General features: G+C 37.6%; 1 protein-coding gene across 2 annotated transcripts in view; it reads right to left on the bottom strand.

The window, feature by feature from the left end:
- The window catches only part of LOC126162554 (vacuolar protein sorting-associated protein 18 homolog), a 329,211-nt gene that overhangs the window by 277,493 nt on the left and 37,631 nt on the right, over nucleotides 1–14,087 (bottom strand). For both annotated transcript variants that reach the window (XM_049919139.1, XM_049919140.1), the window contains 3 exons: nucleotides 12,568–12,757; nucleotides 12,369–12,490; nucleotides 8,220–8,405 (listed from right to left, as the gene is read on the bottom strand). In XM_049919139.1, coding sequence (XP_049775096.1) covers nucleotides 8,220–8,405; nucleotides 12,369–12,490; nucleotides 12,568–12,757 — 498 coding nt within the window. The remainder of the gene's footprint in view (nucleotides 1–8,219; nucleotides 8,406–12,368; nucleotides 12,491–12,567; nucleotides 12,758–14,087) is intronic.

Genomic DNA, 14,087 nt, shown 5'->3' with positions numbered 1-14,087 from the left:
TTCGAACCCGCGACCGTAGCAGTCGCTCGGCTCCAGACCGTAGCGCCTAGAACCGCATGGCCACTCTGGCCGACTGACGTTAACAAACAATAACACAGGAGTAAAACAAAATTAAGATTGAGGAAACATTAAATACATTGTCCTGTAATGTTCGGGACTTGGGTCATGCCAGTTTTGATATACATAAATGATTTACCAAAGACATTGGAGGGATTTTCGAAAACTGTGATGTTAAGTTTAGTAAACAATGCCCAAACACATACATTCCAGACACAGCCAAGAAAATAGTGAAACAGGCTTATAACCAGTTCATAGCAAATAGCTAAATATTTAGTTCTACAAAAACTATTACTATGCAGTTGTGTGCTTCAATGCAAGTGGGACCTAACCCATAAATTGTTTAAAAAAAGAGTTACTGATATATTTGGATGTTACTCTTACATATTTATTATACCACAACGTATGAATAATTAATATCCACTTTTACTCTCCCAGATTTTGGAGCACCTCCGAAAAGTAATTTTACAATGCAAGAGGAAGCTAAGAATTGTGAATTGTGATTTACTAGTCCCACAACACTGAGGTTTGCCAATGACATTGCAATTCTGTTAGAGACAGCAAAACACTTGGAAGGGCAGTTAAACAGAATGGACAGCATCTTGAAAGGAGAATATTAGGTGAACATCAACAAAAGCAAAACAAGAATAATGAAATATTGTTGAATTAAATCAGGCCATTAGAAAACAGGCCACTAAAAGTAGTAGACAAGTTTTGCTATTTGGGCAACAAAACAACTAATGATAGCCAAAGTAGAGAGGATATAAAACGCACACTTGGAATAGCAATAAAGGCATTTCAGAAAACAGAAATGTGTTAACATCAAACATAGATGTAAGTGTTAGGAAGTCTTTTCTGAAAGTATCTGTCTGGAATGTAGGCATGTATGGCAGTGAAACATGGATGATAAACATTTTAGACAAGAAGAGAATAGAGGCTTTTGAAATATAGTGCTACAGAAAAATGCTGAAGATCAGATAGGCAGATTGCATAACTAATGAGAAAGTACTGAACGAAACTGGGGAGACAAGAAATTTGTGGCACAACTTGACTAAAAGAAGGAATTGGTTGATAGGACATGTTCTGAGACATCAAACGATCTACTATTGGAGGGGGGGGAGGGAGGGAGGGAGGGGGAGGGGGAGGGAGAGAGAGAGAGAGAGAGAGAGAGGGAGAGAGAGAGGGAGAGCGAGAGCGAGAGCGAGAGCGAGAGCGAGAGCGAGAGCGAGAGCGAGAGCGAGAGCGAGAGCGAGAGCGAGAGCGAGAGCGAGAGCGAGAGCGAGAGGGAGAGGGAGAGGGAGAGGGAGAGGGAGAGGGAGAGGGAGAGGGAGAGGGAGAGGGAGAGGGAGAGGGAGAGGGAGAGGGAGAGGGAGAGGGAGAGGGAGAGGGAGAGGGAGAGGGAGAGGGAGAGGGAGAGGGAGAGGGAGAGGGAGAGGGAGAGGGAGAGGGAGAGGGTGTGTGTGTGTGTGTGTGTGTGTGTGTGTGTGTGTAACGGGGTAAAAAAAATCATAGAGGGAGACAAAGAGATGAATACAGTAAGCAGAGTCAGAAGGCTGTAGGCTGTAGTCAAGTCATTATTTGGAGATGAAGAGACTTGCACAGAACAGAGTAAAGCAACGAGAGCAGTATCAAGCAAATTTTCGGTCTGAAAACACACAAACACACACATTTGATTCAGGTACAGGAGACTCATCAAAATTGTAGTAATACTTCGTAATAAACATAGAACAACTGATGCCAATAATAATTCAATTTTGTTATAAACATAATTTAAAAAATATAACACTATGTTACATCTTGCTCAAATTCTGTGAATCTTTATAATCTGCTGTAGCCTTATTTTTAGAATATCTGGCTTCATATTAAATATATTTTTGCCCATTTATTTATTATATTTCGTCATCCTCATATTCTGTTGGGACCAAGCATATAATTTCTACTGATGTGTGGGTAGCATAAAATTCTTTTTATTTCTCTTCTCAAATAATTTTTGTCTGCAGTCTAGGAACATCATAACTTCGTAAATGTATATGGAGGGAACACACATTGTACACGCACTCATTACAGTCATCCACACAACACAGGTACACGTTTGACCCTTTATAATAGCTTGGAAGAATGCAACACCTACACTTGGCCCTTGACGTTAGCAATGACGCAGGATTCTTGCTTGCATCTGCTTCCCCTACACTCATTCCCTGAGTATGGGACTATACAGAGGGAACAGGTATGATTCATAGTTTCCGAAATAATGGGCGACAGGCTTCTTTTTGCTGTACAGTACACATGTACCTGATAATTTTCTTCCCCCAAAAATTATACCATACATAATGACAGATTTAAAACAACTATGATTTGCTATTTTTTGTGTGCTCATGTGAGTAGAATTTGCTATTATTTGCATTTCAAATGTAAAACTGTTCAATTTATTAGATAGGAAGTCAATACATGTATTCCAGCTTAAGTTCTTGTCTACATTTAGTTCAAAGAATTTGACTATGTCAGCTTCTTCCATAAGTTGTTGTTATGTTATATTTTAAGTTCCACACATTTTGAATGTTTGTTTAGAAAGGTATCATATGGGTTTTTGCAGTGTTCAGTTACCGACCATTTAACTGGAACCAGTTTTCCAGGGTAGCCAACATGCTCACAATAAAGCTTTGAATTTTTTCTGCACTTTCATCTTTAATTAAAACAGAAGTATTATTTGTGAACAGAACAGATAGGAAATTTATATTTGCGGATAAGTCATTTATACACAATAGGAACAGGATTGGCCCTAATTTGGAGCCTTGGGGCACACCCAGTGATACCCTACTCCATTTAGAATAAGTCACTGTGTTTGTGCTGATAGCTACCCTTTGTGTTTTGTGTTGTACAGGCATTATATAAGCCATTTCAGAGTATTGTCCTTAATGCCATATTTATCTAATTTTCAAGTAAGCAAGATGTGTTTTATCAAGTCAAGGGATTTTGTCAGATCACAGAAGATACCTAAAACTTTACTTCTCTGGTCCAATGCTTTGCGTACATTTTCATTAAAGTTATTCATTGCATCCAGAGGGGTTTTTTCCCATTGTTGAAATCCATATTTGTTACTTTTAATATCATTTTTACAACAAAATTTTAAATTTGGTTTGCGGCTACTTCGTCTAATAATTCCAACAGGTTAGGAAGACAAGAAATAGGGTGACAGTTTCCCATATCTCCTCTCAACCCTTTTTTTAACAGAGGTCTGACTTCATCATACCAGCAAAGCATTCTTGTTCAAAAGATCAGTTCATTATTTGAGTTAGTGCAGGTGCTATTACGTGATATACTGCTTTACTCACTTTAGTGGGTATCCCACCCCACCCAGCAGAGTCTTTATTTTTTTTTTTTAATACTATAATATTTTCCACATCCTTCATTGAGACTCTTTTTTAAATCTGTGAGACACTCAGCTTAGTCAAAGAGTAACATTTATGTCAGCTAGTGGTAGCCAATGGCACACGTGTTTGTAGTCACATGTTTTAGTGTTGATATCATGGCTGACAGTGACATGATTTTGTGTCTAGCGGCTGCGACAGATCTAGAAAACATGAAAGAAATTAAAATGACTGGAAGAAGAGAAAGTGAAAAAATTAACAAAGCTGTTCTAGGGAGGAAACAGGGTTGTAGTTATGAATGTGCTATGAAGTCTATGAAAGCTAACACCAGTTGGTGAGTATCACATACTTATGGAGAATGATAAGGACAACCACTTCACTGAGTTTTATAGTCTATGAAAATACAATCTGAAAAATGTTTTTTTGTACAGTGTTGTGCACGGTAAACCAAGCAACAGAGTTTATAGAAACAGTGCAGATTTTGACAGTGATATTAAAAGAAATTTATCACATGCATATTGCATAAAGAATGTGAACAGTGTTTCAGTAACAGTTTGTGCTAAAGCATTTTGTGACATATTTGTGATATTTAGGTGGCATTTATCTATTGCTAGAGCAGACCAAAGTGCATAAACATCTAGAGAGAGAGAGATTCTGTGAAATCTGTAGCTGAAATGCACTGACTTTACAAAAATGAAGATAGAAGAAATGGTTTGTGGTGCGGTAGGTATAATACTGTTAGAACAATATTCACAAGAAAGTTTAATATAGGTTTCAAGATGCCTAATACCAATACATGTATGGTGTGTGATGCATGGATATCCAAACAACAGGATATAAAACCTCTGGTTGTTCATATACATCAAACTTATACCCTTCTGAGACAGTATCGAGTCAAATGTTGCACAGAAGAAACAGACTTATGTTTAATAAATTTGATTTGGTGAAAACTCTTTCAACACCCAAGATATCTGCTTAAGTGGTGTACTATTTGACACAATTTTGTGTACACAACTTTGATATCCACATATGTACCAATGATGGTGGTGTTATGTGTAAATAGTATGAAAACATGACTTCAAGAGGTGCTTCAGAAATCATCGCTTGTTTGTTTACTCGGTTCCTGGGCAAACCTTTTTGTCTTCTCACAGTGACTTTGGTGTTATTAAGAAAGAGATCAGGAAAATGGACTATGTTGTTACTTCAGAGGACTGGTAAAAAGGCCCAAGTGAAGAACCCTTTGCCTGTGCAGAGGATGACAAAGAACGATTTTTAAGATTTACAAGCACCAACTTAAAATCTAGCTAAGAAACAGATGAGCACATCTGGACAAAAGATGAAATTGCATCAAATTTTTGTCATGAAAATTGAGGTCAGGATACCTTGCATTATCCAATTTAAAGAAAACTACTCTCCACTGTATTTTTGTAAGGAAGTTGAGATTCTTAACAAACATAATGGAAAACCTCAGAAAGAGGACACCAACAGATTTCAACATTTCAAACTCATCACAATTTATTCATGCTTGTAAAATGAGGACCACTTGTATTCTGGTGGCAGAAAGATTGCTGCTGCAAAACACAAGGACTTGTCTCTGATTCCTTACATCCCTGAAAACCATCACGCCGACTACCACACTCTTTAACCAGACACCCATGGAGCAAACAGTGAGGAGGAAGAGTATCCAGGTGGCTGAAAGTAAGTATAAGTTTCAATGTACGAGGGTGATTTGAAAAGTTCTCGGAATCACCACAAGAGGTCAGCACTAGCGCAACGAGTTGTTCATGTGATATTCATTGGACTGTTTCCTGTAAACACGTGCCACATAAGTGTCCTTGGAAGAGAGTTGTGGCGGTGACGTGGCTCTGTTGTTATTCCCATGTAGTGATTTACAAAGATGGAAAAAAAATCGAGATTCGAGCAGTGATTAAGTACTTTGTAAAGAAAGGTATGAAAGCAAAGGACATTCATGCCGATTTCCAGAATACACTAAGGGACTCAGCCATTCATATTCAACTGTTGCCAAGTGGACAAATTTGGTTGGGAGATCTTAGATGATGATCCACCCAGTGGTTAGCCAAGATGTGTCACTACTCCAGAAATCATTGCAAAAGTGCACAAAATGGTCATGAAGGATCGCCTATTGAAAGCGCTTGAAATTGCTCACACTTGACAGATGTCATCTGAAAGAGTATATAACATTTTAACTGAAGAATTAGAAATGAAATTATCTGCAAAATGGGTGCCACAACTCTTGACGCCGGATCAAAAATGCAGGAGAATGGAGAATGGACATACCGGAACAAAGTTCAGCCCGTTTTAGGAGAAACAAACAAGATTTTTGTGATGGTTTGTGACCACAGATGAAACTTGAGTGCACTACTATACCCCAGAGACAAAACAACTGTCAAAGCAGTAGAAATATGCTGATTCTCCGCTGCCAAAGAAAGCGAAGACAATTCCTTCAAAGGGAAAAGTCATGGCAACAGTGTTCTGTGATGCGAAGGGGATTCTGTTTGTAGATTATCTCCCCACTTGGCAAACAATTACGGGAGAATACTATGCTAACCTCCTGGACAAATTGCAACAAAAGATATGCAAAAAACGGCCAGGTTTAGCAAGGATGAAAATCATCGTCCATCACAACATTGTGCATACGCACACATGTGCTGTCGCCATGACAAAATTACACGAACTAACGTACGAATTGTTGGCACATCTGCCTTATTCACCTGATATGGCTCCCATCAGACTTCCATTTCTTCCCAAAACTGAAAATTTTTCTTAATGGATGAAGATTCACTTCAAACACAGAATTGATAGCTGGAGTTGACAACTATTTTGCAGGCCTGGAGGAAACTCATTTTTGAAATGGGATAAAGACACTGGAACATTGTTGGACCAAGTGCATTAATCTACAAGGAAACTACATTGAAAAATAGAGAGAGTTTCAGGAGATGTAAATATTTTTTTTCTATTCTGTTCTGAGGACTTTTCAAACCATCCTCATAGATGAATGCTTAATGTCAGTGTGATCTGGACACAAGACACTTTTAGTAAGCCTTGAATGTTTCAAGAAATTCATGTTGAAGGAAATCTTAACCCAACTGCATTTTAAAACAAATGATGAAAATTGGAGTGCTGTAAGAGCAACACATTTTTAATTTTTTTTGGTGATTTGGAGCTGATAGTTTTCAGATAAATAAGGGATATAAGTAGATCATTTTAATTCTTCTGGATATTTTGGATATAAATAATTGTTTATGAACCAAAAAAGTGACTGTTAATGTGCTCAATTTCACATAATGAAGGCAAAACTCAAAATATTTTAACTCCCTCTCACATTCTAAAACTAAACTAAAAAGCATGACCTAAGGTAACAGGAGTATAGTTTAATAAGCACACACTAAATGAAACACCACGTGTGTAAAATCCCTACATTCAGAGATGGCATCAGCATGTGGATTAGTTAATCTAAAAACTCTGTTCTGTATGCTTTATACTTAGAAATCTCTCTCACTGTGGCAACCACACGACAGGATTGCTAGCATACTTTTTCCCTCAGTTTGTACCATTGAATAATTTTATGGGACAAAGCAGTTAAGGTCAAAAGTATATTTTTTCTATAAAAGCAGGCAGTCAAAAATTGAAAATCTTGCAATAGCTTCCTCAAAGACATTGGGCTTCTTATGCTCATATGTCAATAAATTTACTCCCTAATGGTGTTTTTGATTAATAATGAATGTGAATGAATTCTGAAATTCAAATCCACAACACTAAAAGTACAAATAATTTCCATATAGACCATGCTTCATTGTCTAGGGTTCAAAACAGAGTGCCCCCCCCCCCTCCTCCATCCTTCTATCCTCCCCTACCCACCTCACACACATACAAAGAGAGAGATATCTAGCTTCATGTTTAATCTTGCAGCAACACTTCTGCAAGTAACAAGAGAAACCACTGAGTTGGACCTCTTTATTTAAATTCAAAATAATGTAATGAAAATTACACAAATAAAGCTAAGAGTTGAGGGTTAAAATGCTGCAGGAAATGATTGTCATCTTCATCTTCTCTAATTCAACCCCCCCTCTCCCACCCTACGCCCACCCCGCATGCGCGCATGCGCACGCACGCATGCACGCGCACGCACACACACACACACACACACACACACACACACACACACACACACACACACACATTTCTCTCTCCATTTCAAGACAAGAACTTGGTACTACTTCAGTATTCTGATGTAACTACAAGTAACCTACCTCTCTTATGTACTTGATAATTTCAAGAGGTCTTTTGAAGTGTAAGTAAGCATCAATCAAACAAGCAAAGAATGAACTAGCAATTTATAAACAAAATGCAAGGTTCTGCTGAACTTGTTGTATGAACAATTATGCAGTTGGTCAGAATTCTCTAGTTAATCAAACTGCTTAATGCAAGAGCAATAGCTGCTCTCCGAGAATGTACTCGCCCACACGTATGAAGGTAAATTACCAAAATAGCTCCCACACACCGGTATCAGTATTCAACAAAGAAACAAAATTCTCAGTTGCATGCAAATACAACTACAAAAGATTTATTCTTGTCTCATCTAACCATAAAATGTAAAAACTACATAGAAAAATCCAAATTAAAGTGCACCAAAGAAGATGATAAAAAATGGACCACAAATGTATTTGGGTTGCTAACTACAACATCAAATTTTTTAAGTGTTGCTGCTCAGTATGCGATAACTGAAAGTAAAATGATTAAAAAATTAATATTATCCAATATGAGAACCCTCACCTCACTGAAGTAGTCTTCAAATATCAATTCATGATTTAGCAAGGAAACTCCCTTCACATGGTCTGCAAAAAGCAATAATGTATGAAATTCTGTGATGACAAATGCAAGTGGAGCCCCTTCAGATGGTGCAGGGTAATGCAGCAGCTGGCTGTTGCTCAGGACAGAATCACTATTGCTAGTGTCAAGCTGTAGAGAAAAGAGAAGGTCAACTGATAATGAACACTCACAGGACTAGAAATATTTATTACATATTAATGAATAGCCCATCAGAGACTGAAGCAACATTTCTACACGAATCAGTAATACACCTGTGAGGTAAACACATAAAAACATTTTTTTCCATTGCCAGTATTATAAGTAACCTCATAACAACATAAAATATGGAGAATGCTGGCAAGTTTTGTGCTTCTGTACTTCAAAATTTTTTTACATCAAGGCTACATAGATATATATATACACTTTTCATTCCATAGATCCAAGACAAGGAGCTCCTCATGAACAGAGAACATGTAACAGATTTATACATAAAGCAGCATCTTTACATTTAGTATCATACACTGAGTATCTAATATCACGTCTTGTTGATCCAAAAATTAAAATTTTTATCTATACACAATTATCTCAAGTTTCTAATTCAAGATTGGCACATAATGTGTGGAGCAGATAACAACAAAATAAATACAGTGCACTGAAGAATACACTTGATATGAAAAGGTTCAGCACAAAACAACATACTTTCTCTCATTCTACAAAATACCAGTCCAAATATATCATGCAAACCACTGTTTAGTCACTTCTCCCCTATTTCACCCATAACTGAAGTGGATGACAGATCTGCATCTGTATTCCTCTGTGCACGCCCGAATTTTGTGCATACTGTTCTTATGGTCCTTACACGAATTGCACACAGATGAGCCAAAACATTATACCATTGCCCACCATTAGATTAATTGCTCTCTGGTCATATTGTGAGCAAGTGACTCAGTAAAGAAAGTATATAACTTGAGTGGAGAAAAATGGTAAATTATTTTAGCAGTGGTTCAAACCACAAATGGAAATCCACTGACATTAGTGACTTTGACACGACAGATTGTTACAGACGATTACAGTCCAGTGGCTGGGAATGGGCACATCAACAATGTCAAAACATTCTACTGGTGTGAGCATTTATGGAAAGTGGCTGAAGGCTCATGAAACCACAGTAGGCAACATGATGTTGGACATCCATGCCCCATCAGAGAATGAGGTGGTCACATGATTGCCTGCTCTCTAACACAGATGTGGCAACAGAATACAATGCTGGTGCAGTGTTTCAGAGCACAATGTTCCTTGCAGCTGAACATGTAGCTCCATAGCACATGAACCTTACGTGTACCTATGTATGTTGACCCAGCAACACTAGGTTATGACTGTAGTGGACACAGTATCATCGACATTGCCCCATGAATCAACGGAAACATGTTGTCTGGTCAGATGTAGCACATTTTCTGTTACACCATGCCAATGGTCATGTCTGGATACACTGTCATACAGGTAAATGGTTGCCCAAAACAGATGCAAGCGGAGGGTTTACTATTATCTATGGAGGATTTTCAAATGGACTACCATGGGATCTGTGGTAATAACTGAAGTCATCATGACGGCTGTGGAGTATGTGAATCTTACTGCAGACCTCATTCATTCCACGATGCTTGATGTCTTTCCTGACGGCAATGTAATCTTCCAGCAGGATAACTTTCACCACAAGGCCAGAATCACATTAAAGTAGTTTCAGGAGCTCGATAGTGAACTCACATTGACGTCTTGGCCACTAAATTCATCTGATCTGATGGAATACATCTGGGATATTATCAGGTAGAATCTGTGCTGTATTGCATTCCAAAGGGGACCAACACATTATTAAGCAGATGGTCACAATGTTTTGGCTTATCTGTGGAGAACAGGAGCTTGCATGCATATGATGCTTTACGTAGATGTCTGACCTATATCCGTAGCAATATTGGAAATTCCTGGATGGAAAAATAAGTAAAATAAGGGAAAGGCAACCACTTACCTATAGAGGATTGGTTCACAGCACACAGAAATAGTGATGGTGGTGGTTGTGGCAGCAGTGGTGGTGATATGATAATGGCAATGATGAAGAAGCATAAATCATCAAGCAACTTTGGGACTAGCATCAGAGTTTAGAATGTAACCAAACTTAAAAGTTAATTGTAGGATAATGAACAGATAAAATCACCAGACAGAACAGCCACACTAGATATTAACAAGTGAAAATGAATATTAACTTCATGCAAATGTGGTACAGTAAAAGAAAGATCTAGGAACACAGTTCAGTTCACTAGTTAAGTCAGACTACTTTTCCTGATGATTGTACAAAACACTTATAACTTAACATATACGAGGGGCTTTCACCAATTTAAGATGACAATGTTATAATTTTGCTCCTTAAATTACACAAAAATTAAGATCATTTATGAGTAAAGGAATAAAATAAATTTACTATTTGTATAACTGAGCCACCTCCGAAAAGTCTTCAGGGAAAACGGGTACAGCCACGAACAGGTGTCACACGCTATATCTGGTGTGACACACAAGAAACACACCAACAGAGACCACCACCAAAGAAGAAAGCAAGAAACTTGTGTTTTTGTTTTTCTGTGGTACTGTGTCGGGAAAGATTAGCCGGCTCCTGAAGAGATATAACATTTCATCGGTGTTCAGGCCCCCAGCAAAAATCCGACTGCTCATGAGGCCTGTGAGGATGACCTAGGATGAAGTGTACAAGATACCATGTCAGTCTGGCTGTTACTACATTGGCCAAACAGTACGTACTGTGGAGCAACACCGGACGGAACACGAGAGGCGCTTATGGCTACGCTATCCAGAAAAATCAGCTGTGGTAGAACATGCCTTAGAAAATGGACACCGAATTCTATTCGACGAAACATCTCTCATTATGAGGACGAAGGGATTTTGGGATAGTGTCATAAAAGAAGCTATTGAAATAAAAACCTCTGAAAACACCATCAACAAGGGCAGCGGTTTGCAGCTCAGCACAGCCTGGGACCTGGCCATTGCGAGGTTAAAACAGGCGCGACGGACGCAGGATGAAAACATTACCATATATGGTAAGGAACAGAGCACCAGTGACATCACAGCGAGCAGTGGAGCTATATAATGATGTGGCCACGGTGACACAGCAGTCTTCTTACCACTTCACAATGACTGAGGAGAGCTTGGCTGAAAGCTCTTGGGATTTTAACGACCTGACATGGCTGGAAGCCCGAGAAAATTTTATTAATTATTATTTGTATGTTCAACTTGTGAAATCATCATGGAATGCAACATTACTGCATTAAAAACACACAAAGATAATTTGCCAGAAAATAATTTGGCATGCCTTGGTATCCAAGGTTAAACAAAATGATCATCATTTGTGCCATTGCTTCAGCTTATTAATAACATTTGCACTACTCATTAGCTTCAAGACCAGAACATAAAACCAGGAATTGCCAGACACATGGTATACGCTATGCTGCAGCCCTTACAAATACATTTTCTTAAGACTATAGGTATGTTGCTTCTTTATACTACCAGCACAACACTGCAATAATTTCTTAAAACATTCAACATTCAGAGTCTGCTGCACTGATTTCCCATAACTATCAGAAAAGGATAAAGAATTTAAAAAATCTTCTACTAAAAAGTGATGAGGAGCCAAGGTCTGCTATGCTTTGTTTCGATACATAAATAACGCCTATGGAAATATTCTCGCCTTCTGTTATGTTGCATCAGGAATAGAACGTACAGTTTCAAAACTAAAACGAAATTAAATCTGTCTGCCTCTTAATTTTGCACTTCTACTCACATTCCTTTGTTTTCCAAATCACAAGAAAAGAATTGCAACCATGGCTGCATAAAGCTCATTATGACACCTACCTCTGCCACACTCAATCACTTTAGCTTTCACACTGATATAACAAAAACAAACAAACATCTTTTGACTGAAGTGTTCTTCATGCTACAATATGGTCAACATAAAAAGTTTCAGAAATATTTTTCACTTATTTGTCCTTTTAATTTGATCACACAACATAAATAATTTCCTTGTCTCTACTGTATATGATTGTTTTTTTATTTATTTACCTGTCCATAAAATATTCCAGGCTCAGTTAGCCAAGCGATGATTTTTGGGAGTCCTTTAGGTGCCTGGTACTGAAACTCTAGTCTGGAATATTTCAAACTGCTAGGGATTTCTTGAAATCGTTCTGAAATAAATTCATGAAGTTCATCTAATAAGTAAATATCTCATACTAACCTAGAAAATAACATTATTCTTTATTACCTGGGTTTGATATATAGCTGCTGAATATCTGTGTGAAAAACAATTTTTCTTCAGCATTTGTCACGCTGCCAATGAACTGATACATGCGACAAGGAGTTGTCACAAGAATGAAATATGTATCTGTACTAGGTATTCGATGGAATTCCAATCCTGTTATTGGTACATTCTCTCCTTTGCCAATATCAAACACCTGTTACATGAACAATTATTTCAGTTTCCAAGATGTGATATTTGAATAATTTAAATATACTGCATTTGGCTGGGAATATAAATTTAATTTAGATTGAAATTTACAGTGACAACACAGAAATTAGAACTATCACCAAAGTAAGACCTAACATACATAAAAATATTTATCAGTCACTGGTTCATTGCAGAATGACTTCATTGTCTTCTGCTGACAACTGAAATACAATAAATTGTTAGAGGTCGAACAGACACAGCTCATACACACTTTCAAAACCACGAATTTAGAATCTGTTACTGAAAGTTTAATATCTTATTAACACAGAGTGCATCAGAAAATCTGAGGAATTGAGGATAATGACAGGTCTCCTGTCTCTCAAAAAGTGGACTTCAACTGGAAGCATGGTTATTTTTGGACAGAGCCATGAGTTACCATCTTACTGTAACTATATTTCTTTACATCTTAATGACTGCATTCTCCTTTCCATAATTATTATTCATATGAATTGGACACAGTCATACTACGATGAACTGCACCTGTTTTTTTAATTGACAACAGAAGCAGATGTGCTATACAATGCAAGTAAAAGATATCCCCACTTGGTTTAAACTTGCTTTGTTCTAAAGGTTTCTTAAAGGTGTCATTAAAGTAAATTGAGATGTTTATCAGCAATTATAACCTATCTGATAACATGACATGTTTTCCTGGTAAACTCCAATGAATATCACATGGAGTAAATCATCATTCCAGATGTGGCCATTCTTCCTGCTGCAGAACCCGTTGCACATGAAGAAGGTCTGGGTAGTAAAACATGTGCAATAAAGTAAAGATTAGAGAACATCTGAAAAAATAATTCAAGATTCAAAATGACATAACACCAGCTTCTCTACCTTTTTATTTGTTTATTTATTTTATTTGGGATGCAATCACTAACTCTTCGGCACCCTCCCCTAGCATAATCAGGGATGAATGTGGTAAACTATTGCCTACCATACACTTAAAAGATATTCACACAACAAGCACAAAACATAAAGCAATTGCATATTAAATTGCCTCCCAAAGAGGAAAACAGTACGAGACAAATAGCAGCTTAAAAACAGGTATGTGGAGCCACCTGATCACTAACAATGAATGTAAAATCCAAAAATTCTGTATTATACTAAAATCTGCCTCCTATCTGTTTGGAAAAGACTCCTTACATATAAAAATTCAAAATATGCACAACTTCCAACACATCCTCAACTAAAATTGAATCCACAAGCATTGCAATCTGTTGGCTAGGATGGGAAAAAGAGCCAGGACAGGGCTCACGTGCAATGAGAATTTCTTGAGC

This window comes from Schistocerca cancellata, chromosome 2 (genome assembly GCF_023864275.1).
Source record: "Schistocerca cancellata isolate TAMUIC-IGC-003103 chromosome 2, iqSchCanc2.1, whole genome shotgun sequence".
Lineage (NCBI taxonomy): Eukaryota > Metazoa > Arthropoda > Insecta > Orthoptera > Acrididae > Schistocerca > Schistocerca cancellata.
The sequence above is the reverse complement of the archived record's forward strand: the minus strand, read 5'-3'. Positions and strand labels throughout refer to the sequence as shown.